We start from the raw sequence: 27,942 nt of genomic DNA on the forward strand, positions 1-27,942 counted from the left end.
GAGGCGGTGGTCGCAGGTGGTGACGGGAGGGTGGGGGCGGGGAGGGGCCGCGTGCGCAGGGTGAGCTTCCGGCGGGACGGGCGTGTCCTCACCTGTGCTAACAGTGTCCTGAGCATCACAGGGGTGCGCATGTTCCCGTGGGCCGCATCCTCCCCGGGGTCAGGCCAGGTCATGCCCTGGAGGTGTCACGGTGTTTCTGCTTCCTCCCCGCAGGGCCACTCCAACATCATCTCCTGCCTGTGCGTCAGCGAGGACCGGCGCTGGATCGCCACTGCAGACAAGGGCCCGGGCTGCCTCATAATTATATGGGACTCCTTCTCAGGGTAGGCCGGGTGCAGCTGCGCCTCCCCTCCTGCCTGCAGACTGGCGGCCACAGGGACTAAGCAAAGGTGGATCGCTGAGGTCTAGAAACTTGGTTTGTTGTGAGTTGAGGCCAAAGAGGCTGGAGGACTCCCTGCAACCCAGCTCACAGAAGTTCAAGGCACAAACCGCAGGCCAGTTACAACGAGAAACATACTTTTACAAAGTCAGATTTTTCTAGCTATTGGACAGGCCCCCTCTTCTGGAAAGTTCCTAATGATCACCACTAGGATTTTCCACACTATAGCTCTACATACACACTTCACGCAGCCCAGTCTCTCAGCTCTGGGTGTAATTCTCTCCCCACCCCGGGACTGGGGCTTGAACTCATGGACTCACTCTCTTGCTTGACACTTGAAGGTTAAAAAAAAAAAAAATCTCTTTCTGGGCCCTGGTGGCTCACACCTATAATCCTAGCTACTCAGGAGGCTGAGATCTGAGGATCGGGGTTCAAAGCCAGCCCAAGCAGGAAAGTCCGTGAGACACTGATCTCCAATGAACCACCAGAAAGCTGGAAGTGGCTCTGTTGCTCAAGTGGTAGAGCGCTAGCGTTGAGCTGAAGAGCTGAGGGACAGCGCCCAGGCCCAGAGTTCAAGCCCCACTATTGTCCAAAAAAAAAAAAAAAATGGCTTGGATTTTCATTTAGAATGGCTTCAACCCATAATCTTCAGATCTCAGCCTCCTGAGTAGCTACTGTATAGGGATACAAGTTTACTTTTTTAGTACAGTTTTAGATTTACGGGAAAATTGAGAACTCTCCCACCTCTACCCTTTGCTTCCTGCTTTCAGCCTTGTGAATAGCTAGGATTGTGACAAGGCTGCGGTTGCCCAGTGCTTGCTCCCCCCCCCTTTTTTTTTCTGTGCCAGTCTGGGGGTGTGAACCTAAGGCCTAGGCACTGTCCCTAAGCTTTTGTGCACAAGGCTAGCACTCTTCCACTTGAGCCACAATGCCACTTTTGGCTTGTTTGCTGGTTAATTGGAGAAGAGTCTCATGGACTTTCCCGCCCAGGGTTGTCTTGGAACCAGGATCCTCAGATCTCAGCCTCCTGAGTAGCTGCAATTACAGGTACCCGCCACCCCTGTGGGCTTCTTAATTCCTGGGCCTAGAGGCAGATGATCCCCTTGTTTAAGATCAATTAATGAATCCAGATGAACAAGAAAGAAGTTGTTCTGGGTCCTAGAATGGAGGCCCAGGCTAGTGTCAGCAGTGATCACGTTGGTTCTCGTCTCCCAATTCCATCCTCACCTTACCTGAGGTCACCTCGTGTGGGTGACGTCACCTGATAGTGCTGACATAGAGTGCTCATTTTCTTTTTTTTTTTTTTTTTTCTTTCTTTCTTTTTTTTTTTTTTTGTCAGTGGTGGGGCTTGAACGGGGCCTGGGCGCTGTCCCTCAGCTCTTCAGCTCAAGGCTAGTGCTTTACCACTTGAGCTACAGCGCCACTTCCAATTTTTGGTGGTTTATTGGAGATAGGAGTTTCATGGACTTTCCTGCCTGGGCTGGCTTTGAACCGCGATCCTCAGATCTCAGCCTCCTGAGTAGCGAGGCTGACAGGCGTGAGCCACTGGCGCTCAGCTAGGGCACTCATTTTCCCAGGGCTTCTCTGACTTCTTTCCTTGGACCTCTGCTCCTCTCCTTCCCCTGTCTCTCATCCGTCCCTTCCCCAGACATCCGTGAAACATGGCCTTCCAGGGCCGTCACCGGGGTTTCTTGTTTGCAAAACTACCTCCTTGTCAGTGTCTTACAGAATCTTGAAGGCAGCAAGTTCTTTGTTTAAATCTGAAGTATAATGTGTCTTTGGTTAACAGCTGAAATGCCTTGTCAGTGTGAGGTTTATATTAGTTCAGATGGTGACTTTGGGACCCTGAAAACATCGATTGCTCGGAGATCGCTTTGGTTTTAGAATGGATATCTACTTTATTAAAGCTACAAGTTAAAAACCATGGTTCATCATCATGCTTTTTTTCCCCTTCAATTTAACAATTTTACTTTATTTACTGTAAGTCTAGTACATTTTTGCAATCACTGGTAAAAAAAAAAAAAGGTTTTGATTAAAGTTGGCCTCACACATTTGGTTATTAACACTTTTGTTTTTAAGCATTTTAAACTGCATTTGGAAATCTTATATAGTATTTTTTCTTTTTAAGTCTTTTTTAGCAGTCTAATTAGCAAACAAATTCTCCACAAGTATTTAAATAATTCCTAGAAAGCTAGTAAATTTAGACAGAAATATGGTAAAATTTAAGTTTTCTTAAGTGCTCTAATATTGTTTATGAACATAATATGATTTCAATTTTCAACTGCAAGTTTAAATCAACTACTTAGTTTGAATTAGAATCACAAATCTAATCTGTTAGCTATGTTGGTATGTCAAATTCTCTTACACGTTATTTTCTTACCATGCAAATGTTAATAGTACAGACTTGGCCAACTTCATCTTCTCTTTGTTTAATTCTAAATATCTCTGGGGCTCAATTGTCCATTGTGTCATTTCCCATCAACTTGAGGGCTGCCTTCCAAGTGCATTTTGGGGGTTCCTGCTCAGTGGGACGAAGTTTCTCAGATGACAGAGAACCACAGTGTCCCCTCAGCTGGGGCACGACTTGGCTCCAGCCCCCAGGGCCCTGTGACATACAGAGGCCTGTATGCATTCACTGGAACAAGGAGTCCATAGCAGAAGCCAGTGGGCGCAAACACAGCCCAGAGTCAGGCCCCATGGACCCCTCGCCTGCTCCCCGCCCCCCAGCGCGAGAGCTTGCTTCCCCCACTGCCGAGTGTTGTTTTTATTTATGCTCTTTGGCTCTCTTAAGCATTTCAATGTCCTATCTCATTCTGGATGGATATTTGGGTTCTTTCGTTTCTATTCTTTTCTTTTCTTTGTCGGTCCTGGGCTTGACTCAGGTCTTGGGCCTGAACTTTTCTCTCCCTGAGCTTTTTCACTCGAGGCTAGCGCTCTACCACTTTGAGCCATGGAGCCATTTCCAGTTTTCTGGTGGTTAATAGGAGATAAGAATCTCACAGACAGCCGGGCGCTGGTGGCTCACGCCTGTAATCCTAGCTAGTCAGGAGGCTGAGATCTGAGGATCGCGGTTCAAAGCCAGCTCGGGCAGGAAAGACCGTGAGACTCCTATCTCCAATAAACCACCAGAAAACCGGAAGTGGCGCTGTAGCTCAAGTGGTAGAGCACTCGCCTTGAGCTGGAGAGCTGAGGGACAGCGCCCAGGCCCAGAGTTCAAGCCCCACGACCGACAAAAAAAAAAAAAAAAAAGAATCTCACAGACTTTTCTGCCCAGGTTGGCTTTGAATCATGATCCTTAGATCTCAGCCTCCTGCGTAGCTAGAATTACAAGTGTGAGCCACCCGTGACCATCTAGCTCTGTGTGTGTGTGTGTGTGTGTGTATGTGTGTGTGTGTGTGTGTGTGTGTGTGTGTGTGTACTGAAGCTGGAGCTCAGGGCCTGGGCACTGTCGGTTCCTTCTTTCCTGTGTGGCTAAGCCCCGCAGATTGGCCCCAGGAGTGAAGGGGGCTGCGGGCTCCTGAGAGCGGACGGCACACACGCTGCCATCTGCCCTGAGTTAGGCCTTTTGTTCTCACGGATGAAGTTCACAGAATAGAAAATCGGGCCATTTGAAAGGGCACTATGAGCCGGCATTTTGTGCACTCATGATGTACAACCATCACCTTCAGACTATTTTGATTTTGATTACCCAAAAGAGGCCATGAGCCCCCTAGCAGTCCCCCGCTCCTCCCTCCCTGAACCTCCATCTGCTTTGTCTCTGATGTGCTGTGCGGATATTGGGTCCAGCAGAGCCGTATCCTATGTTGCCTTGTGTCTGGCCTGGTTGTTAATGTCACACGGTCAAGTGCCCTGGCCCATGTCAGAGCCATAGTCCTCTGGATGCGATAGTGGGTAATAGTGCCTGCGTGAATTAAACGCGTGTTCTCATAGGTCACTAATGAATACTTCATTATGTGTACACCTTCATGAGATATTCTTTTGTGTGGCTGGCGTGTGTGTTTGCTGGGGTGTGGGAAGGTTTGAGCTGAGCTTGGGGGAGCTACGGGGTCCCCCTAAGTGTCATTCCTCCGTGTCTTATTTGGCAGAATTCCTGTGCACACTATATTTGACAGCTGCCCGGAAGGTAATGGCATAAGAACCATAGCCATCACCCGTGATGCCAAGTATCTGGCAACCATCTCCGATGCCGAAATCCAGGTAGAGAGCCGCCAGCCGTGTTGCGGCGGCTCTGGTGGGCGGCCGGGCATCGGTGGGGCTCTCTGCTGACCAGAGCCTCAGTGCAGGGACAGAGCTTCCATGCGGAGGCTTGGCTGTGGTCCTTGGCGTAGTTCCCCGACGTTTCAGGGTGGCCCCAAGTGGCGTGGGTTTCTTGGGGTGCCGTCTGCGGCCTCTCACGGTGCTCGGGGGTCTGCCTTGCAGCAAGTGTGTGTGTGGCGGTGGACGCTGGCCGTGGAGAAGCCGGCCTGCACCCTGGAGTTGCCCAGGGAGTATGGCTTTCAGGTGAGTCCAGTGGTCCAGGTGAGATTGTACCTTTCCTCTTGGTGGGAGTTTTGCTTACGGTGCAGTGTGGTTTGCTCTGTGGCATCTGCCACTTGAGCCACGCCCAGCCCTGTGTACTTTGGCTCTTTTTCAAATAGGGTCTTGTTCTTTGTCCAGACTGGCATGGACTGTGGTCCTGCTAGTCACCTTCCCCACATAGCCAGGATGACAAGCACCCGCCACTCACCACCTTTGTACTGGCAGTGTTTCTAGAACTTGTTTTGGCCAGGCTGTCTTTGAACTCTGATTTCCCCAATCCCAGCCTGCTGAATAGCTGGAATTATATAGGACCAGGCCTAGCTCCCACCACACCACTCTGAGATAGATCGAGTCTCCCTGTGTGGCCCAGGCTGGCCTCCTGCCTCAGGCTCCCGAGTGTCAGGATTACAGGCCTCTGTGGCAGAACTCTCTGAGAGTACTTGCACATCGTGTAGCTCACATTTATCTTCACTAATAATAGTGAATGTGTTTCAAGCACTTACTATATTCCAGAAGCTGCTAAATTCTTTTTTTCTCCCCCTGATCCTGGGGCTCGAACCCAGCTGGGCCCTGTCTCCCTTTGTGCTCAAGCCTAGCCTTCTACCACTTGAGCCACAGCGCCACTTCCAGCTTTTTCTGAGTAGCCTTGGGAGATGAAAGAGTCTCACAGACTTTCTTGTCTAGGTTGACTTTGAACCCTGATCCTCAAATCTCAGCCTTCTGAGTAGCTAGGATTGCAGGTGTGAGCCACTGGCGCCCAGAAACTAAATTCTTTACTTGGGGCTGGGAAGGTGGCCTGGTGTAGAGCACTTGCCTAAATTCTTTTCTTACCTCATATAATCCATGCAAACCAGCTAGCGTGGGGATATGAATCTGTGGGTGAGTGCTATTAATTATTCAACATGTCTGAAGCCACCTGGTAAGCAGCCTTTCCTATTCCAGAAGTATGTTTTAACTGTTTCCAACCTTGTCACGAACGTGGAAGGTCTATGGAGTGGTGGCCACGGTGACCTCCCCCCCTCCCCATGCCCCACCTCCATCAGCCTTGGCTTCCCCCTCCCTGCCCTCTCATCCTCCCCTCCCCCCAGTGTCTTTATATAACTAATGCAGCAGCCAGCTAACTGGCATATGCGGCGGGTTTTTGGGGGGGCTGCACAGGTGTCTTTTGGACATTGATAGTGATTCTATTCAATATGCACATCACTTGGGCAGCACTGACATCTTTTTTTTTATTTTTTGTGCAGGTCCTGGGGCTTGAACTCAGGGCCTGGGCACTGTCCTTGAGCCTTTGTGCTCAAGGCTAGCGTTCTACCACTTCAGCCACAACTTTTTTTGGTGGATAATTGGAGATGAGTCTCATGGACTTCCCTGCCCGGGCTGGCTTTGAACCAGGAGCCTCAGATCTCAGCCTCCTGAGTAGCTAGGATGACAGGATTACAGGTGTGAACCCGTGGCACCTGGCTGGCTTTTTTTTCTTTGCCTCTTGACCGCACTCTCCGTGAAGTCTGTGCTCTAGGCCTCTTTCCCGTTGGCTTTCCCACCATTTACAGGTGCATCTTTGGTCTGCGGGGTTATTTTTGGGGCTCCCAGTCATGTTGCCAAAGACTTGCAAATCCAGGGTGACGCCGCTTCCAAAGAAGACTGGGTTTGGATGAGCAGCTGGAGTGGGCAGAGCTGGCCCGGGCCTGGGGGGTGCCCCAGCGCCACACCGAGGTGATGCCAGCACAGGCAGCCGCGGGCAGGGCCGGGCCGGAGGCGGCGCCGCGCCTCCACCGACACACTCTACGCGCTCCCAGCCCTGCGTGGGCCCCTCGCGGCGCGGGGCCTGATACTGCACGCAGTCACTGCCGGAGGGATTTTGACTTTGGGTGCCAGCGCTGCTCGCCGCTTGCCGTCTTGACGGGGTTGGGGTCTTCCCATGTCTTCCTTTCATCTTGTAGGCTCTGTCCCGAAGGACTGAGAGCACAGGTGGTTGTGGGTGGGCTCCCGTGGGAGCGCAGGGCTGAGCCCGTGCGAGCGCTCGGCCACGCGAGGCCCTGAGTTCAATACCCAACGCCGGTACCGCTGCGCGTTTGTCTCGCTGCCTCTTCCAACGCATGGTGATGAATTCTAATAAATAGAACTTGGAACCAGAGCACATTTTGAGCCATTTACTTTAAGAACACTGGTTAAATGATATTTTTATGGTTACCAAATGCTGGGTCTTTTCTGTTTTCTATCCATACTTATCTATCTAGCCATTATTTATTTTCCAGAGGATTTTTAAAAGCATTGTTTGTATTGCTTCTGTTTCGTTATATAGAGAGGGAGATTTCATTGTTACATTCCCACACACATCCAGAATATAATCATTCCGTGTCCCCTGCCCCCCCTCACCCTCCCTTCCTCGCTCCCTCTCAGTTATTGATTTTTAATTAAAATGCTTATTTAACTTTAACACTTGGCATAACCAGAGAGAAACAGAAAATGTGTTATTAGTTACTAAATTCTTACATTTTACATTTCAGACCCACCTTGTTTTCAATCCAACAAATAACAGAGAACTCGTGAGCAATAGCCGAACACAAACCATATATTATTTGTGGGTGAGTAGAAATACCTTGATTTGTTTTGGACATGGGCACAAGAAAATATTTATTCCTTTGAATATAGATGATGGCAAGATAGTAACTATTTAGGCAACAACAAATACATATAAAAATGTTTTGAGGGGGAGGGGGGAGATGGGAAGGGGAAACAAAGGAGGAGGCAACAATGCTTGATAAGAAACGTACTCATTATCTTGCCCATGTAATTGTAACCCCTCTATACGGTATTTTCACAATAATAAAAAAGAAAGAAGAAAGAAAAAAATGTTTTGATTTAATTATGGTATTTATACTAGTCCCATTGGAAGTCAACATATTAAATCAGAAACAGATAATTAAATTTCATTTCATTTTTGGAAGGTAATGAGGCAAATATTTATTTGAAAACATTTCATAGGTCTACAGGATAGACCTTGGGCTTTATCCCCTTCAGAAAGGAATTAGCAAACAGCTCGGCTACAAGGCACCAATAGAGGCTGGAGTAAGAATTGAAAAAATGTTGGGGCTGGGAATGTGGCTTAGTGATAGAATGCTTGCTCAGCATGCATGAGGCCGAGGTTCGATTCCTTGGTGCCACAGAAACAAAAAAATAAATCCATAAAATTAATTTAAAAAAAAAAAGGAAACATGAAGTTAAACAGAGGGTTCCCACCAGCTTCAGTGATTCCACGCAGGACAGATTCCCACGCAGACATCCACCGAGGCTACAGAGGTTTCCCCGTGACTTTTCTGCCCAGGCTGGCTTCAAACTGGGATCCTCAGATTTTAGCCTTCTGAGTAGCAAGGATTACAGGCTTGAGCCTCTGGCTCCTGGCTTTAAAGCCTTATGAATACAGAGTTAAAGTTCCCATTGAGTACCACTTACGATCATCTTTTAATTGGCGCTAAAGCACGCATTGGCTTTTCTTCTGCAGCCTTGGTGGAGGTTCTCCAAGGCAGCCGCGCTGCATCCTCACTGGGTGTAGACTCGCTTTATTTTGGTTTTGCTATTACGTAGTTCCTGTTTTGGAAACCAGGATTTTTTTTGTAGTGCTAATTTTTTTTCTGTTTCTTGTCAGCTTGAACACAAAAATATACTAGTTCACAGTGCCCCACTTTTAACAGAAAAAGTGAGTACCACCAGTGGCATTTTTATACACAGGATTTTGTGGAGACTAGATACGCATGCGCATGCTTGGCTGTGTTGAGCTATGCTTTGTGTGTGTTTTCGTTAATCCATTGGGAAGTCGTTGGAACATCTTCCCATGGGTCTGTGGATTAAAGCTGTGTAAGTGGAGTGTGAGCAGGTCCCTTTTGAGATGGCTCAGTCCAGAGTGACCAAAGAATGAATGGCATGGGGGAGTCAGATGCTCAGGAGTGGGCCGGGCGGCGGGAGCCACAGGTGGAGAAGCTTCCATCTGCCTGCTTGCTTCAGGCTACTTGGTCTCAAGTGGATCTTGAATCCCATCTCCTAAAGCATTTTCTGTGTTTGATGTTTGATGCTCATAGAATTTGCTCTCAGAGGGCATGCTAGGGTTTTCCTGCTTCCATTCTGCTCTGTGTGTGTGTGTGTGTGTGTGTGTGTGTGTATGTGTGTGTCTGTGTCTGTGTCTGTGTGTCTGTGTCTGTGTCTGTGTGTCTGTGTCTGTGTGTCTGTGTATCTGTCTGTCTCTCTGTTGCAGGGCTTGAATTCAGGGTCTACTACTCTTTCTCTCTTTGCTTTTCTGCTCACTGCCAGTACTCTACCACTTGAGCCATGCCTCAACCTCTGATTTTTTTTGGCTAATTGGAGAAAAGAGATTTGTCTGCAAGGGTTGGTTTTGTTTCTGTTGCCCACAGTAACTCAAAGCATTCCCTGTCTTTGATCCACAGACATTCAACAAGCTCGTGGGGAAATTCAGCCAGTCTGTCTTCCACCTGAACTCGATGCAGATCCTGTCCGCCACGCTGGAGGGCAAGCTGGTGGTGTGGGACATCCAGCGGCCGCACTTGCCGGCCTCCGGCCTGCCCTACCTCAAGCCTTGCAAACTGGTACACTTGCAGAAGGAGGGCGTCACGGTGCTCACCACGGTCGACAGGTACTGAGCTTCATTAACAAGCGGCTTTCAGCCACTAGAAAAGCATGTGGAAACCCTTCTGTCTACGCATTTGTATTTGAATAGGAGGTGTCTGGGGAGGGTCATAATTATCTGGGAAGAGCTGGAGTGTGGGGGTGGGTTTATTCTTTGTATAGTTCCATTAACACTCATTGGGTATATTATTTTACGGCCTAGGCATGCATTATGTTTTTTAAAAAAAAAACTCTCTATGTTGATGAAACAAAAAAGTAACTGATTTTTTTCCTTCTGTGATGTTTTTGTATTCTTGTGACTTTTTTTTACCCCCCCCCCCCCGACAATTTTACTTCAGGAAAATAATCCCAATAAATATATTGTCTGACTGAAAAAATAACATGTTCACGTTATCTAAAGATCAAACATGCCAGGTCCTTTTGAGGAAGAAGGTTGAGACAGGGTCTTGCTATGTGGCCCACGCTGGTGTTGAACTGTGATCCTCTTGCTTCAGCTTCCCTTGTACTGGGATTACAGGCATGTGCCACTATACTTGGCTTTCAGAACTTTATAAAAATCGGAGCTCTTTTTGATTTTTAAGAGGCTGTGAGGACTCAGATGAGCACAAAAAGAGTGACAGAACCTCTTTTATTACATCTCAGCTGGTGACCTTGAGCAAAGAACCTACATTTCTCCATCTGTGAAATGGTTATAACAATGTCTCTGAGATTTCATGAGGATTTCATGAGACAGGGCAGGTACAACTATACTGCCTGGCACACAGAGCCCAGGTAAATGGCAGCCAACTTGGGTGTGTTAGAGAAGTTTCCAGATGTGTTGAGATCATACCTGCAGCAAGGAGCTGGCTCTGTGGTTGGAGTCACAGTCCGTCTGCTTTCAATAGGCCTGTTAGCTTTCATTTGTCTTTTTCATTCCTTTGTTGGCCCTGAGGTTGGACTTAGGGCTCTGTAAAGACCAGGCCTGGATTCCCCCTCTCCATGTTTAATCAAATCCAGCCAGTACGTGGGAGCCTTGGGAGGAACAGGGCCCTTAAGAACACTACCTGTAATCCTAGCTACTCAAGGAGATGAGATCTGAGGATTATGGTTCAAAGCCAGCCCAGGCAGGAAAGGCCATGAGACTCTTAACTCCAATGAACCACCAGAGGACTGGAAATGGAGCTGTGGCTCAAAGTGGTAGAAAGCTAGTTTGAGCTGAAGACCTCAGGGACAGTGCCCAGGCTCTCAGTTCAAGCCCTTTGCCCAATAAAAGCAAAAACAAAAACAAGAACTAAAAAAAAAACCACTTAACCTGTTTTGCCACTTCTGTCCAGAAGAGGGCAGTAAAAGAGGCACTGGCCAATTATTCTGTCCACCTGCCTTGCTTGATCATCAGAAAGCTCATTTACTCACTCTGCATAATCTATGAGAAAATTCCCCTGCTCCTCCCCCACCTCTGATTAGAATTGTGTCAGAGTCTTATTTAAAAAAGCAGCAACAAGCCCATTGGGGTGGATCAGATGACTGGAAATAACAGCCATTTTGTCACACCCCACTGCCCGGGCTATAGTAGCTGGATGCGGTTTTAGTGTCTCTAACAGGAGCGCCTTCCTCCCAAGCAGCTGAAGGCCCATGGCCAGCCCGTGTGCTTTCAGAGGTTGCTTGATGGACTCTCCCCTCTGTCTGTGGTCTTATGGCGGAGAATGTAAATCACCGTCCACCACCACCTTGGTGACAGCTGACCTTGGGGAGAGAGGAGCATTAGACTCTCCCGAATGCCCTGTGCAGTCTCGCCTTTCAGCCCTGGAAGATTGTTGCTGGTGATCACTGGGATATACTTTTATTTTGGTCAGTCATGGGACTTGAACTCTGGGCCTAGGCACTGTCCCTCAGCCCTTCAGCTCAAGGCTAGAGCTCTACCACTTGAGCCACAGCGCCACTTCTGGCTTTTTCTGCTTATGTGGTGCTAAGGAATTGATCCCAGGGCCTCATGCATGTGAGGCAAGCGCTCTACCACTGAGCCACCTTCCCAGCCCAACTTTAGTCTTTGAGAGCAAGTTTCCCAACTTTTCTGTACGTTGGTTTCCTAGATGTGACACAGGGCAACAGGAAAGCCAGTGTCATGGGGCGGGTGACAGGGAATCCCTGTGCCCAGGGCCTGGCGCGAGCAGGTGCTCCACGCTCGGGTTTTCCTCCATCTAACGCGCATGCCACTCCTCCAGCTACATCGTCACCGGCGACATAAAGGGGACCATCAAGTTCTATGATGACTCGCTGTCCATCATCAACTGGTATAGCAACTTAAAGCTGAGCTCCATCAGGTCTCTGTCCTTCGCCAAGAAACCACCCAAACCCCCTACCGACACATCCAACCTCCCCTCCGACTGCACCCTGAGAGGCGACATATTTGTTGTCAGGTGAGCTGTGGATGAGTCCCATCATTCGGCATCTTCTGACTGGAGAAGACCACAGAAGATCACAGATGCCATCTTTCAGCCTGCACACAGTGGCTGTCCTTCCTGCCCCAGGGTGTGAAGCCCAGGCCTGCAATCCCGGCCTTCTAAGCCTCGGGAGGCTGAGATCTGAGGATCCCGGTTCAAAGCCAGCCCGGGCAGGAAAGTCCATGAGACTCTTATCTCCAGTGAACCACTAGAAAACTGGAAGTGGTACTGTGGCTCAAGTAGTAGAGCGCTTGCCTTGAGCTGAAGAGCTGAGGGACAGCGCCCAGGCCCAGAGTTCAAGCCCCATGACCAACAAAAACAAAGCCAAAAAAAACCCAAAAGTATCTTGAGAGAGTTGGCGCTGGCCAGTCCTGAACCAAGCCTGTCCTAGCCACTGAGGTTAAAAGCATTGGATAATTAATAGCCGTAACATTTCAGGACCGAATTATCTGTGCGTCTGCTTAATTACCCTTGCAGTCTTTACAGGCGCATCTGTATGTGTGCGCCCAACTCCATATTTGCATACACAAATGAATATTTGCATGTGCAGATTAGCTAATTGTTCAACTGTCTGTCCATCTGCATACTTAATGACTCAATTTACATGTGGAAAGTGGACTTGTTTCACTCACAAATGGAGGATGCTGGGTGTTGGCGGTGTATTTTTGGAGATGTTGGGTTAATAATGTCAGGCAATTATAGCCCACAGGGGCGTTCCGTGTGCGATTAGCCGCAGAATGGCTGGCGAGCCCCGTTCCCCACAGGCGCACTGTTCACCCTCTCTTTGGCAAACAGGAATTTCATCATTGCCACGTGTGATGCCTCCGTGTACCACCTAACGGTAGAGGGCACCAAACTGGAGAAACTCTTCGTAGAGCCCAAGGAGGCCATTTATGCCATCGCCTGCCACCCGTACCAGCCCCTGCTCGCCATCGGGAGCACGTGTGGCATGATCAAGATGTGGGACTACGAGAAGAAGAAGTACCTCTTCAGCAGGGTCTTTGAGAAGGGGCTGGGCATCCAGAGTCTGACCTACAACCCGGAAGGTATTTCCACACAGGGCTGTGCCCTCGCTCTCGGGTCCCCGCCACACCCTGGGCCTCTTCTGCCTTTCATTCCGTCCCCTGCGTGCCTGTGGCTGTGTGCTCTGCTCCCAGATCAGGGCAGACTGTTTCTCGAAGGAATGAAGGCTTCTGGTGCTTGTTCTGTAGGCACCCTGCTTGGAGCTGGCTTCACCGAGGGGACGGTTTACATCCTCGACGCAATGTCTTTAAAGAACGAGACCGAGGAGCCCTTCCACTATTCACACAGCAGCGTGACGCATGTCAGCTTCTCCCACAACTCCCGCTACATGGCCACAGCGGTGAGTGCCCGCCCAGGGAGGGCGGTGGGAAGCAGAAAGGGTGGAGGTGGAGGGGCCCTGGGGCTATGTTGGAGGCTGAGGTTGTGAGGATCTTGGTTGGAGGGCGGCCCAGGCAGAGACACCGTGAGTCTCCCCATCTCAACAGAAAGATGAGGGTAGAGTTTGCCCTCCCTCTCATCCGGCTGTCGTCCTGGTTAAGACAATGATGGGCGGCCTAAGATAGGGGGATCACAGTCTAGACATGCAAAAAGCAGAAAGCAAACAATCTGAACAATGATAGTTTTCTGTGTGTGTGGTACTGGCATCTGGACTGAGTGCCCCGGCTGGCCAAGTGGGCGCTCTTCCCACTTGAACTTATAGCTTATAGCTCCAAAGAGCAAAAGTCTTTCATTTATTTTGTTTTAGTACTGGGATTTGAACTTGGGCTAGGAGCTCTAACCCTAGAGCCGTACCTCCCACCCACGAGGATTCATTAGTGGTAAAGTCAAGACAGAAAACTTCTACTCTCTTTTTGTGTGTGTGCCGGTTCTGGGGCTTGAACTCAGGGCCAAGGCTCTGTCCCTTTCCTTTTGTGCTCAAGGCTGGTGCTCTATCACTTGAGCCACAACTTTTTGGTGGTTAACTGGAGATGAGTTTCCACTTTTTCTGCTCTGACTGGCTTTAAGCTGATCCTCAGATCTCAGCCTCCTGAGCCGCTGGGGTGACTGGCGCGCTGCCGGCGCCCGGCTTACTTGTGCTGTCACTCATGTTTAGGACGTCAGTTTCACGGTGGTTGTGTTCGTGATGGTCGTCCAGAATGGACAGAGAGTGTGGCAGTACCTGGCACGGCTCCGCTCACATCGCAAGAGCATCCAGAGCCTCCTGTTCGGGGTTCACCTGGACAGCAACGAGCCCCGGCTGCTGAGCCTCGGCAGAGACCGCTTCTTGGTGAGCCCCTGGGCTCTGGCGCGACCCCCCCCCCGGCTCCGCCCACGCAGGTCACAGCGCCACACATCCCTGGCCCGCAGCGTGAGTTCGCTGGGCGGCCTGCCCTAACAGGGCTGTGATGGTGCCCCGGCTCGTGTCCTGGAGGAGGTGCTGGGGAGAGCAGGGTCCCCCACAGGCTGGGGGCTCAGCCACCTGGCTCTAGCCCCTACTCTCGAGGAGTCCCTGAGATAATGGTAAGGTGGCCAGTAGAACTAACAGTGAGAGGACACTTGCCGGGCACAGCAGTGGCTCACACCTTTAATCCTAGTTACTCAGGAGGCTGAGATCTGAGGATCACAGTTCAAAGCCAGCCTGGCTCAGAAGTCCCTGTGAGACTCTTACCTCCAAGGAATCACCAGAAAACTGGAAGTGGTGGTGTGGCTCAAGTGGTAAAGCATTAGCTTTGAGCACAAAAGCTCAGAGACAGCGCCCAGGCCCCTGAGTTCAAGCCCCAGCACTGGCACACACATGCGTGCACACGCACACACAGGCACACAAGCACACACACATACACACAGCCTCGTGTGTCTGTCTGGTCCTCTGTGCAGATCGAGTACAATCTCAGCAGAAGCTTCAAAGACCACCTGGAAGTGCTGGACATCCACCGCACGGACCAGGGGACCTACCCCACCTGCATGGTGTGGTACCCGCCCCTCACCAAGGAGCTCTTCCTGCTCATGTGCAACAGCGGCTACAAAGTGAAGCTTTTCAACGCCACCACCAAGATGTGCAGGTGCGCCCCGGAGTGCCCTCCCAGGAGCGGGGGGCAGTCTGCACCCAGGGCCTGGCACAGCTTGGCTACGATTCTCATTGGGGGAAATGGAGGCACTGGGAACCTGGGCCATTCTTCCCCAGAGTGTGCCAGCGCTCAGGGCCTACTGCGCAGACTCGGGCTCTGGCAAGGCGGGACTTTCACCCACATGCCCGCCCGTCTGAGGGATGGGTTTCCCTCCTCTGTGCTCCAGAGACATTGTCCATTCAGTGCCTCCCCGGGCAGGTCAGGTGCTGCTCTGGGCGCCTAAGAGGGCGTGTTCTGCCGTCGGGGGCGCCCCCGAGGCCACCGAGTGGCTAGGACTGAGTGTGGGTGATGGGATTTGTGGAACCCGGTGGAGGGGCTCTGCCTTCAAAGAGTAGAAGGGGAGGCCCAGACAGGGAAGGCCGGAACAGAGATCTGGAGGAGGTGAGCAAGTGAGCCGGGACACAAGCCTGCACAGAGAGGCCCGGCAAGGGCGAAGGCGTGCCAGGAAGGCCAGTCTGGTGGAGGGGGCGGCAGGAGGGGCGCAGAAGGGCTCCATTGTACAACCGGCCCAGACGGAGGCCAGGCCCGCCGCACCCCCCTCAGGACGGTCGGCCACACCCAGCCACAGTGCTAAAGGCAGGCTTGCCGCCGCCGCCTCTCACGCCGGACGTGGGGTCAGTCCTGTCCCTTCCAGACTGAAAGACAGCCACAAGGTGACGGCAGGAGGGCGCCTCACGGAGCATCTGCTGTTTGGTGGTGGCCACACGTGGTAATCCCAGTGCTTGGAAGGCTGAGGCGGGAGGATTGAAAGTGAAGGCTAGGGCTGAGAATGTGGCTCAGTGGTAGAGGGCTTGCCTAGCACTCTTGCTTGCCCTGGGATCCATTCCTCAGTACCACGTACACAGAAAAAGCTGGAAGTGGCGCTGTGGCTCAAGGGGTAGAGCGCTCGCCTTGAGCCAAAGAAGCTCAGGGACAGTGCCCAGGCCCTGAGTTCAAGCCCCAGGACTGGCAAAAAAGAAAGAAAGAAACAAAGAGAGAAAGAAAGAAAGGAAAGACGGAAGGAAGGAAGGGAGGAAGGAAGGAAGGAAGGAAAAGAAAAGAAATTAGTTAAGGCCAGCCTGGGTCTCCACCTAGGGAGACCCTGCCTCTAAAAAAAAGAAGGAAGGCCGGGCGCCGGTGGCTCACACCTGTCATCCTAGCTACTCAGGAGGCTGAGATCTGAGGATCGCAGTTCCAAGCCTGCCTGGGCAGGAAAAGCCTGTGAGACTCTTATCTCCAATGAACCACCAGAAAACCAGAAGTGGCACTGTGGCTCAAGTGGTAGAGAGCTCGTCTTGAGCTGAAGAGCTGAGGGACAGCGCCCAGGCCCAGAGTTCAAGCGCCACGACCAACCAAAAAAATAAAAAAAAGGAAGGGAGGGAGGGAAGGGAGGAAGGAAGAGAGCACTCTTAAAACATACTCAGATGTGTGAAATGCAAACTCCGTTTCTCTGTGGCACTCAGGAAGACGCTTCTGGGGCCGGCGTACGGGTCCCCCATTGAGTACACGCAGGTGCTCCCAGTGAAAGACACGCTGGACCTCCTGAAGCGGTACTTGGTGTTCATCAACAAAGACAAGGTACCACCCTGGGTCCCGCCTCGGGCAGCTCAAGTCTTGGAGAACCGAAGCACAGGGCCTGGCCCCAAGCCACAGACCCCTTCCTTCCATCCAGGCCTGGGGGGGGGGGGGATGCTGAAAATTGCATTTGGGAGACCCTTGTGAACAGGTAGCATGTGTTCTGTACCCTCAAGAAGACGTTGCCTGCAGAGGGTTTTCTTCTTCCTTCCATATTTGTATGTAAAAATTTAATTTTCATGGAGGATATGCAAATTCATTACACTTAGTTGTAAATTTATTTAATTTATTTATCACTTTGTCCGTTGTGGGGCTTCAACTCAGGGCCTGGGCATTGTCCCTGAGCTCTTTTGCTCAAGGCTAGTGCTCTTACCCCTTTGAGCCACAGCTCCACTTCTGGTTTTCCGAGCAGTTAATTGGAGATAAGTCTCATGGGGACTTTTCTGCCCAGGCTGGCTTTGAGCCATGATCCTCAGATCTCAGCCTCCTGGGTAGGATTACAGACATGAGCCACCAGCTTACTTGTAAATTTAATGAATCAGAAGAAAAGCATAAATCATAGTGGGTGTGCACCCCTGGCTCACGCCTGTAATCCCAGCTACTCAGGAGGCCGAGATCTGAGGATTGAGGTTCAAGCCAGCGTGGGCAGGAAAGTCCTTGAGACTCTTATTTCCAGTTAACGAGCAAAGAAGCTGGAAGTGGACCTAATAGAACACCGGTCCTAAGCAAAAAAGCTCAGGGGCAGTGTCCAAGCCCTGAGTTGAAACTCCAGTGCCTTAGTCAGGCTGTGAGCAGCGCTGTGGCGAACCTGGAGAGGCCGCGTTCTCCGTCCCTGCCGTGCCGTGCGCCGTGCCGTGCGCCGCGCCTTGTGCCTTGCCGTGCGCCGTGCCGTGCTGTGCTGCTTTGGGCCGGGCTGCGTGCCTCCCCACTCCTGCTCTGACACCATTTTAGATTCGCGGTCCAGCTCCGATCTGAGACCCAGCTTGCTGAATGGGATTCTCCACCTGTCTAGGTTGGACTCCAGATCTTACCAATTGACGGCAACCCGCACAAGACCTGTGCCATCATCTGCCACCCGAGTGGCGTGGCCGGCCTGGCCCTCTCCCATGACGGCCGCTACGCGTTCACAGCGGGCGGGCAAGACCACTCAGTCACACAGTGGAAAATCAACTTGAGGTGCGTAGAGGCCCTACGCGGAAGGCGCCCAGTGGAGAGCCCTTCTTATTTATCTTTTTGGTGCCAGTCCTGGGGCTTGAACTCTGGGCCTGGGCGCTGTTCCTCAGCTCTTCAGCTCAAGGCTAGCACTCTACCACTTGAGCCACAGCGCCACTTCCAGCTTTTTCTGTGTATGTGGTGCTAAGGAATCGAACCCAAGGCTTCCTGCGTGCTAGGCGAGCTCTCTACCACTGAGCCACACTCCCAGCCCGACTTCTGACTCTTTTTGCTGGTAAATTGGAGCTAGAGTCAGTCTCCAATGTATCTGCCCAGGCGGCCTCAAACTAAGATCCTCAGGTCTCAGCCTTCCTGAGATTATGGGGATTATGCGCATGAGCCACCCTGCCTGGTCTGTTCCCATTCCTGACCACACTCCCCAGCCCCCAGCCCGCTGTGTCCCACAAGCCTTTCCTGCAGCGAGACCCAGAGAAGCCAGAAGCGCCTGGGATTCCTTCTTCCAGGGGCAAATGTGTTCGCGGGTCCCGGTGAGGTCTGCGCTCTGCCGGTGTCTTTCTGGACTTTTCTTAGCTTGAATTTTGGTGAAAATAGCCGTGAAGCCTGTTAGAGTTCAGGCATACCCAGACTGTCTTTGCCCAAGGGAGCAGGTCCTGGGATGGAAGGGGGGGAGATCAGGGAAGGGGGGGAGCTGCCCTCTGCCCCCCCCCCCCCGCAGCTGTGGGAACAGGAGGTGCGTCTCCTGCTCTTGTCTTTGTCCTCAGTCACCCAGGAGCTGGAATTGTTAGGGTTTTGTTTGTTTGTTTGTTTGTTTATCAACGGGCTCTGCTTTCCAGTAGCTCTCCAGTGTCTGGCCAGGGTGCAGGCTTCTGAGAATTTCAATCTAATCTGTGACGCGGACAAAGAATCATTATAAACTAATTAGCCCTTTGTTGCTGCTTCTGGTGACTTAATATGTGGAGTGCTTCACAAGTGGAGAAGAAATAGAAAAACCCTAAACAAGTAAACAAGATTCCCTGGCGGGTTTACTGAAGGCGGAGCCGAGGGAGAGGCAGGGCCGCACGGCTCCTTACAGTCCTGGCCAGGCCCCAGCTCTGCTGACCGTGTGTGGCTGTGTGCATGGGGCCTCCTCCCGCATCCTCCCTCCCTTCCCTGCTAGCTGGGCAGCCTTGTGCTTTGTTTGTCTGTCCTTGTCTTCGTTTTGCTTTTGTGCCAGTCCTGGGGCACCTCTGCCTGCCAAGTAGCCAGGATTACAGGTGTCTACTACCATGCTGAGTGTGTAGCTAAGTCTTTGTAAAAGAAATGTAGGGGCATTTCACAGTGGGCCTAGCTCCGTCCTCACAATCATCCCAGGTCTGAGGGTCCTTGTTGGCTGGGCTGTGGAGTGAGGGGTGGGGAAGGGGGGGCCCTTCCGAGCCAGTCCTCCGCCTCACAAACATCAGTCACAGGTGGAAGCCAAAGGCCTTGCCAGAGCCAGCGCATGCGCTGACTTCTGTCACTCTTGCTACAAGCCCTGCGCCATTCTTCCCATTTAACAGATGAGGAAATGGAGGCAAGGACGGTTCAGTCACTTCCAACTTTACCATGTGGGCATTTAACCCTTTCCAACTGTGGTTCTCAGCAAAGGAGCTGTTACAACCCTGGCAAAGGGCTGACTGGCTGATTAGCAGAGGCCCACGGGTGGATTATTATAATGCCTTCCGATTTCTAGCCTCCTGCACGAGCCTCCTGCAAAAGTAGGTTTCCTTACCATTTAAGTGGCCTATTTTTAGAGACTCTGCCCCGGTGTTAGAGAGCAGAGGATTATTTTTATCCGCTTGGCATGGGTCCCTGTGGTCTCCCGAGTTTTTATGGAAGCAATTAGTGCCGGCGGTCCAGCCCTGCTCTCGGCTAAGGTTACAGCTCTGCTGCTGGGGGGGGGGGCTTGCCCGTCTCCCCAGGGAGTGAGGCTCAGCCCCCCAAAGATGGCAGGCCGATTACCAAGCGCCCAGTAGCGCTGGAGGCCTGAGCGCTTCCTCATGGCGCCGTCTGTTCTGTTCCAGCGCCCTGGACGCCGCCGTCTCCCTCGGGGGCAACGACCTGACCCCCTTCTACGGCCTGGTGTCCGGAGGCAGGGAAGGAAAATTCTACAGGGTAACATTCTCCCCTCCCCGGGTGCGCAGAGCCGCCCCCGCCGCCCCGCTCTGTGCTCCGCCACGTTCTTTCTCCTTCCCACCACGGTGCTCAAAATAGATTTTCTAGAAAACACCCCTGAAGCCGGGCACTAGGATGACAGGTGGCTCACACCTGTCATCCTAGCTACTCAGGAGGCTGAGATCGGAGGATCTCGGTTCAAGGCCAGCTCCGGCAGGAAAGTCCCTGAGACTCTTCAGTGAACCACCAGAAAACCGGAAGTGGCGCTGTGGCTCAAGTGGTAGAGCGCTGGTCTTGAGCTGAAGAGCTCAGGGACCGCGCCCAGGCCCAGAGTTCAAGCCCCACGACCGACAACAACAACACAAAAGAAAAAACACCCTTGAAGCCTTCATGGCGGCCGCACGAGGCCCGCTGAGCGCTGGTTTCCCTGTCACGGCACCCAGGAGCTGGAGGACTACTTCTACTACTCGCAGCTCCGCAGCCAGGGCATCGACACGATGGAGAGCAGGAGGCCGTCGGAGCACATCGACCTGTCCGAGCTGCCCTTCGTCATGCGCGCCATCGGCTTCTACCCGTCCGAGGAGGAGGTGAGCACCCCGCGCCTGCGCGCACGGCCTCGGGGGACGCAGCGGCAAGAAGGGTGTGGACAGGCAGGCGTGCGCCTGGGGACCTGACTGACCGAAGCCAGGGCCCCTATTCCAAGACATGATCCTTGGGGAAGGGTGGCGCTGGGAGAGCCAGGGCGGTGAGCACCGAGTCTGGAAGTGGCTCCTCTGTGGGCCAGGCGAGCCGCTGCTGCCCGCGGGGCGGAAGGGCTGGCTGATGGCAGGAATTCTATTCTTTTTTGCTTCCTTTTGCTTGAACTCAGGGCCCTGGCCACTGAGCTTTTGTGCTCAAGGTGAGTGCCCTGTCACTTGAGCTACAGCTTCATGTCTGGCTTTTGGGTAGTTAACTGGAGATAGGGTCTCATGGACTTCCCTGTCCAGCCTGGCTTTCCACCCAGAAGTCTTGGTGGCTTCCTGGTCATTTTTCTCGGGCATAATCCAAGGAGAATGGCTGGGTCAGAGACTGTGAGCTTTAAAGCCCTTTTGCTGTATTTCCAAAAACACAGCCTGTTTTGCCCGGTGCTGGTGACTCACACCTGTAATTCCAGCTACCCAGGAGCCTGAGGATTTCCATTCAGAACCAGCCCCCGGGTTGACAAATCTAAAAAACTCTTATTTCCAACTAATGAGCAGAAAGTCAAAAGTGGAGGTGTGAATCAAGTGGTAGAGTGCCATCCTTGATTGAAAAATCTAAGGGACAATATCCAGGTCCTGAATTCAAGCTCTAGTACCAAAATACACAAACAAACAAATAAATAAACCCATACAACTAGAAACTCCTTTGTGCAGCTACTTAAACAAAAAAAAAGTTGGGCTGAGAAGGTGGCTTGGTGGTAGAGTACTTACCTTGCAAGCAAGAAACCCTAGGTTCGATTCCTCAGTACCACATAAACAGAAAAAGTCTGAAGAGGCACTGTGGCTCAAGTGGTAGAGTGCTAGCTTTGAGCAAAAAGAGGCTCAGGGACAGCGCCCAGGACATGAGTTCAAACCCAGCACTGGCAAAAAAAAAAGATCAGTCAGTCATAGGGTTGTTTTTTTTTTGTCGGTCGTGGGGCTTGAACTCTGGGCCTGGGCGCTGTCCCTCAGCTCTTCAGCTCAAGGCGAGCGCTCTACCACTTGAGCTACAGCGCCACTTCCAGTTTTCTGGTGGTTTATTGGAGATAGGAGTCTCACGGTCTCTCCTGCCCGGGCTGGCTTTGAACCGCGATCCTCAGATCTCAGCCTCCTGAGTAGCTAGGATTACAGGCGTGAGCCCCCAGCGCCCGGCTCAGTCATAGGGTTTTAACTCAGGGGCTAGGAGCTGCCCCTGAGCACTGTCCCCTTTGCTCAAGGCTAGCACTCTACTACTTTGAGCCACAGGGCCACTTCCAGTTTTCTGGTGATTAATTGGAGATAAGAGTCTTACATACTTTCCTGCCTGGGCTGGCTTTGAACTTTGATCTGAGCCTCCTGAATAGCTAGTATATTAGGTGTGAGCCAACAGCACCAGACTAAAGATAATTCTTTTTTTTTTTTTTTACCAGTCCTGGGCCTTGAACTCAGGGCTTTTTCCGGGTATGTGGTACTAAGGAATGGAACCCAGGGCTTCAGCATGGGATGCAAGCACTCCACCACTAAGCCACATCCCCAGCCCCTAAAGATACTATGTAAAAGAAAAGAAAAAAGAGCTACACAGCCAAAAATAAAATAGTTATTGTAATGTTGATACCTGCTACCCATGCTGCCCCAAAACTGGGGCTTGGTGGTGTTCTAGCAAGGGTCTCTAAGGGTTTAATGCTACTCAAATCACTCACTCACACATTCACACACACACACACACACACACACACACACACACACACACGCACACATGCACACATGCACATACACATGCATGCATATGGGATGGGGAATACCTCAGTGGTAGATCTGGTATATATGGGGCCCTTGATCTATCCCAGCACGCTCCACCCTCCCTCCTTCCGCCCCTCCCTCCTTCACTCCCTCTGTTCCTTCCTTCTTTCTTTCTTTCCTCTTGTTCTCTCTTTCTCCTTAGACTTGTTCTGTGAAACAGATGTGGCCCCATCAGTGTGCAGACTTCATCAGTGTGGGTTGATCTCTATCTGAAGCTATGCAGGCTGCTGTTTCTGGTCTTTTGTTTTCCTGTCAGATTAATAGGGATTAAAAAATAATCTTTTCAGGGTTTTGAAACTTCGCACTGGGGCTTGGCTGAGGTACGGGAGGGTTTCCTGTAGCGGCGGCCCTTCCCGGAGAAGTTGCCTGGAGAGCTTGGCCAGTAGTAAGGGGTTTAACGCAGGCCCCGCCCTCCCGCAGAGGGCCTCTACTCTCCTGACGTCATTAAGACTCCCTGTGGGATTTACAGCTAGCCAGTGCGGTAAATTGAAGTGAAATTATACTATAACCCTCCCCAAAGAATTCTAGAACCTTCCCTTCTTTAGCAGAGCCAACATGGCTGAGCAGACAGCTCTTACAAACCATTACTTGTTTTTTTTTCTTTCTTTTCTTTCTTCGAGTGTGTGTGTGTGTGTGTGTGTGTGTGTGTGTGTGTGTGTGTGTGTGTGTGTGTGACAGGACTTCAGGACCTTTTGCTTTTGTTTAGGTTTTTCACTTAATATTGGCACACTACCTCTCAAACCACACCTCCAGTTCTGGCTTTTTGCTAGTTAATTGGAGATGAGAGTCTTTGGATTTGTCTGCCCTAGCTGGCTTTGAACCTGAGTAGCTGGGATTATACATACCAGCCACCAGTTCCTGGCTTACTTTTATTTTTTGGTCACAGGCTTGAAGTTGTGGCCTGGGCGCTGTCTCTGAGCTCTTTTGCTCAAGGCTGGCACTCTGCCACTTGGGGCCATAGCTCCTCTTCAAGTTCCAGTTTTCTGGTGGTTAATACAAGATAAGAGTCTTGGGCTGGGGGGCTGGGAACGTGGCTCAGGGGTAGAGTGCTTACCTTGCATGCATGAGGCCCTGGGTTCGATTCCTCATCCCCACATACACAGAAAAAGCTGGAAGTAGGTGCTCTGGCTCAAGTGGTAGCGCGCTAGCCTTGAGCTGAAGAGCTGAGGTATAGCGCCCAGGCCCACAGTTCAGGCCCCACGTCCAGCAAAAACAAAAACAAAAACAAAAACAAAAAAACAAGACAAGAGTCTCATGGACTTTCCTGCCTGGGCTGGCTTTGAACTGTGATCCTCAGATCTCAGCCTCCTGAGTAGCTAGGATGACAGGCGTGAGCCACCAGTGCCCAACCTATTTTATTTGTGATTGTTTTTCTTTGAGACTGGGTCTTTGCAGCCCAGGCTGGCCTCAAACGCATGATCTTCCTGCCTTGGTCTCTGCCATGCTGGGATTACAGGTGTGCACTACCAGTTTTGACTGCCAATGTTCCCTTTTTATAAATGAACAGTTAGCAATGTATACAATGTTACAGAAGACGCCAGAACGGAGTGTGCAGTGTCTATAACTGATATCAAGAAAGTGTCATCTTCTAACTTTTTAACTGTGTGGAGCTTTTGTTCACTGGTCGCCGCACCCTGCTTTCTGTTTCTCTGGCACAATGTGCTTTATTTTTTGTAGCGACTGCACATCAGTTCCGCTGAGTGGGGAGCACTTGAGGCTCGTCCTGGCAGAGATGTGCATGCCCAGCTCATGCCTGTGTACGGACACTCGGCAAGCATAGGTTGAGTGAATGAATGAATGAATGAATGAATGATGTCCCTGGCCATATTTGACTGCACGGACAATGAGGGAAATAGGAAATGGAGTAATGATCCAGGAGCTGGAACTAGCTGTCTAGTAGTGTTTAGAGCAGAAATTGACAATCGCTTGACTTTCTATGTGTGTAGCTTTGTGTCTAACATCTACTTTAACAGCGTATTGTACTAGGATCTAGCACTCAGGCCTGTCATCCTAGCTGTTCAGGAGGCTGAGATCTGAGAATCAAGGTTCTAAGCTAGCCCAGGCAGCAAAGTCTGTGGGACTTACCTCCAGTTAACCAGTGAAGAGCCAGAAGTAGAGGTGTGGCCCAAGTGGAGTGGGTAGTGGGGTTCAGGCTGGCATTTCCATTCTGTTCAGTTGTCTTAAATACAAGCAGTAGCGTTATACTGCTTTTTGTATTCAGAACAAAACCCAGAGAGATAAGCACCGTCCCTCCCACAGCCTGATCCTTGGCTGGACCCAAGTCCCAGCGGGCCTGCAAGCCTAAGTGGGGGGGGGGGGGAATTCCAGCCAGGGACCAGGGGCCCAATTTCTACTCTGGTAAATACCCAGGGGGCGGAAAAATGAGCTTGAAGAAAGGAGCATCAGGAGGGGGTGAGAGGAATGGCCCCTGTTCCAGGGGAGAGACCCTGGCCGGCCTCACCCAGCCTGCAGTGCGCGTCCTGCACAAAGACCAGAGCAGCGCAAAACCAGCTCTGTCTTTCTCGCTTGCCTCATTAAATAACCAAACCCTGGGTCAGCCGCAGCCAGGGGGGCGGGAGGAGCAGCTGCTCCCTCGGGGTGCTCTGGGGAGGGCAGGCTGCACCCCAGGCACGTGCCTTGTCTGTGCTGCACAGGGGGGAAAGTGAGGATCAGAGCAAGGAGGGAACTTGCGCAGTCACCTGCGGCCCAGGGCAGAGCTGGGGTTTGAAGCAACCTGACACATGTCCTGCATGCGGCTTTGACACCAAGAAGGGGGAGAAAATCCTGAAAATGGAGACATCGATCTTGGTTACTGTTCTGGGGTGTGGATGGAGTTCTGAGATGTGTGTGTGTGTGTGTGTGCATGTGTGAGCATGTATTGTGTGTGTGTGCGCATGTGCGTGCATGCATATGTGTGGCACTAGGGATGGAACCCAGGGCCTTGCGCATGCTCAGCAAGTGTTCTACCACTGAGCTCCACCCCCTGCCCAGAGCTCCTAGTTTTTCTTTTTCTTTCCTTCTTTGTTATTTTTTGCCAGTCGAGAGCTTGAACTCTGGGCCTGGGAGCTGTCCCTAAGCCTCTCTGTGCTCAAGGCTAGTGCTCTACCACTTGAGCCACAGCACCATTTCTGGTTTCCTGGTGGTTAACTTTCCTGCTTGAGCTGGATTCCAACCAGGATCCTCAGATCAACCTTATGAGTAGGTAGGATGACAGACACAGGTCACTAGCCCCTGGCTCTAGTCTTTCTTTAAATCTCCATTGTTGAAATGTTTTTAAATTACAAGCATATGTTCATCTTTACTGGTGTTGTGATTACTAAAGGGTGGAATATGTCTAGGGGTGTGTGTGTGTATAATTTTTTTTTCTTTGTCAGCTGTGGGGTTTGAACTCTGGGCTTGGGCGCTGTCCCTCAGCTCTTCAGCTCAAGGCTAATGCTCTACCACTTGAGCCACAGCGCCACTTCTGGCTTTTTCTGCTTATGTGGTGGTGAGGAATTGAACCCAGGACCTCATGCATGCAAGGCAAGCACTCTACCACTGAGCCACCTTCCCAGCCCCACCTCTGTTCAAATGTGTGGTGTTGGGGCTAGGAATGTGGCTTAGTGGCAGAGTGCTTGTCTAGCGTGTGCATGAAGCCCTGGGTTCGATTCCTCAGTACTATATACACAGAAAAAGCCAGAGTGGTGGTGTGGCTCAAGTGGAAGAGCACTAGCCTTAAGCAAAAGAAGCTCAGAGACAGAGTGCAGGCCCTGAGTTCAAGTCCCAGGACTGGCAAAAAAAAAAAAAAAGAATATCATGTTCCTCTCCATTCATTTTTTTATTTTTATTTTTTTGGGTCTGGTCGTGGGGCCTGAACTCTCGGCCTGGGCGCTGTCCCTCAGCTCTTCAGCTCAAGGCTAGCGCTCTACCATTTGAGCCACAGCGCCACTTCCGGCTTTTTTCTTTTTGCTTATGTGGTGCTGAGGGATCGAACCCAGGGCCTCAGGCATGCAAGGCAAGCGCTCTACCACTGAGCCACCTTCCCAGCCCTCCTCTCCATTTAATAGGGAGGTTATCAAACTTAATTATAAAACATAATCCTGGGCTGTGAAGGTGGCTCAGTGGTAGAGCACTTGCCTTGCATGCATGAGACCCTGGGTTCGATTCCTCAGCACCACATAAGCAGAAAAAGCTGGAAGTGGCACTGAAGCTCAAGTGGTAGAGCGCTGGTTAGCCAAGAGCTGAGGGACAGCGCCCAGACCCAGAGTTCAGCCCTCACAACCAACAACAACAACAAAAATGTAATCCTAAAGCCCTCCATGTCTTCTGGCAACTGCCATCAGAGATCACAAACCCAAACCCAAAGGCCGATGTGGGTCCAAGACAGGGTAGAGGTAAAGGGATCCTAAGCCAGGCCTGGCCCCACCCAGAGCAGGCCACCCCGTGTACAAACGCAAGCATACAAAGCAAACCACAGCCGCCCGAGGAGCTTCCTGCCTTGACTTCACCCAACTGCTCAGGGGCCACTAGAAGCAGAGGGACAGGAACCAAAGAATGAGGAGAAATCCCTCTCCCCTTCCCTCTGCCCCCCCTTTTCCCTCCCTCTCTCTCCTTCCCTCCCTCCTCCTCTTCCTCTGAGCCTCTTTAAAGCCAGGCTCTGAACTCAGCAGCCAAGAAAACAGAGATTGAAGACAGCAGCTGGAGCTGCTAGAGGAGGCGATGTGAGCTGGGAGCTGGTGCCCGCGTCCCCGGCGCCAGCTGTCAGTGCTCTGCTGGAAACCACAGCCGGCGCCAGGGTTCATTTTAATTATAGTTTGCATCGTATTTATTTTGTATTCTTATGCAGTGCTGGAGATGAACTTCACATAATATAAAATCTGCCATTTTAAAGCGAGCAGGTCAGTAGCATTGCCTGCGGCTCTCTAGGTTGTGGCCTCCAGGCGATCACGGGCAGGAGGCGGCCAGGGTGCGAGACACAGGGGCCTCTCTTCCCTGCAGAGAACCGGAGGGATGCCACAAGGTGGGGCCCCATCCAGGTCCCCGAGTTCTCCGGGAGGAGAGAGGATCACAGAGCCACTGAGAAACAGGGCCCATGTCTTTTAGGTCTTTCAAAGACTACTGCACTAGCCAAGTACCAGTGGCTCACACCTGTAATCCCAGCTACTCAGGAGGCTGAGATCTGAGGATTGCAGTTGGAAGCCAACCCAAGTAGGAAAATCTGTGAGACTTATCTCCAATTAAGTCCGAAGTGGAGTTGTAGCTCAAGTGGTAGAATGCTAGCCTTGAGTGAAAAAGCTAAGGGACAGTGCTCAGACCTTGAATTCAAGCCCCGGGACTAACATGTGCACGTGCACCCGCCCCCCAAGATGTCTGACTGAGTAGATTTTAGTATATTAACAGATTTGTGCCACTACCACTACCACAATTCACTTTCATATTTTCTTTTCTTTTTCTGGGGTGGGGGGGTGGGGTGCGGGCAGGTCCTGGGACTTGAACTCAGGGCCAGGACTCTGTCCCTGAGCCTC

General features: G+C 51.5%; 1 protein-coding gene across 3 annotated transcripts in view; it reads left to right on the forward strand.

The window, feature by feature from the left end:
- The window catches only part of LOC138826419 (cilia- and flagella-associated protein 251-like), a 44,422-nt gene that overhangs the window by 7,296 nt on the left and 9,184 nt on the right, over positions 1-27,942 (forward strand). For 2 of the 3 annotated variants that reach the window (XM_070021573.1, XM_070021574.1), the window contains exons 5-19: positions 214-323; positions 4,465-4,576; positions 4,799-4,879; positions 7,405-7,482; positions 8,544-8,594; positions 9,337-9,542; positions 11,737-11,931; positions 12,751-13,001; positions 13,167-13,318; positions 14,072-14,245; positions 14,833-15,017; positions 16,526-16,640; positions 17,650-17,813; positions 19,850-19,940; positions 20,384-20,527. In XM_070021573.1, coding sequence (XP_069877674.1) covers positions 214-323; positions 4,465-4,576; positions 4,799-4,879; positions 7,405-7,482; positions 8,544-8,594; positions 9,337-9,542; positions 11,737-11,931; positions 12,751-13,001; positions 13,167-13,318; positions 14,072-14,245; positions 14,833-15,017; positions 16,526-16,640; positions 17,650-17,813; positions 19,850-19,940; positions 20,384-20,527 — 2,109 coding nt within the window. The remainder of the gene's footprint in view (positions 1-213; positions 324-4,464; positions 4,577-4,798; positions 4,880-7,404; positions 7,483-8,543; positions 8,595-9,336; positions 9,543-11,736; positions 11,932-12,750; positions 13,002-13,166; positions 13,319-14,071; positions 14,246-14,832; positions 15,018-16,525; positions 16,641-17,649; positions 17,814-19,849; positions 19,941-20,383; positions 20,528-27,942) is intronic. The other variant, XM_070021575.1, reaches the window with a different exon arrangement.

This window comes from Dipodomys merriami, unplaced genomic scaffold, assembly GCF_024711535.1.
Source record: "Dipodomys merriami isolate MVZ:Mamm:240054 unplaced genomic scaffold, mDipMer1.0.p SCAF_142, whole genome shotgun sequence".
Classification (NCBI taxonomy): Eukaryota; Metazoa; Chordata; class Mammalia; order Rodentia; family Heteromyidae; genus Dipodomys; species Dipodomys merriami.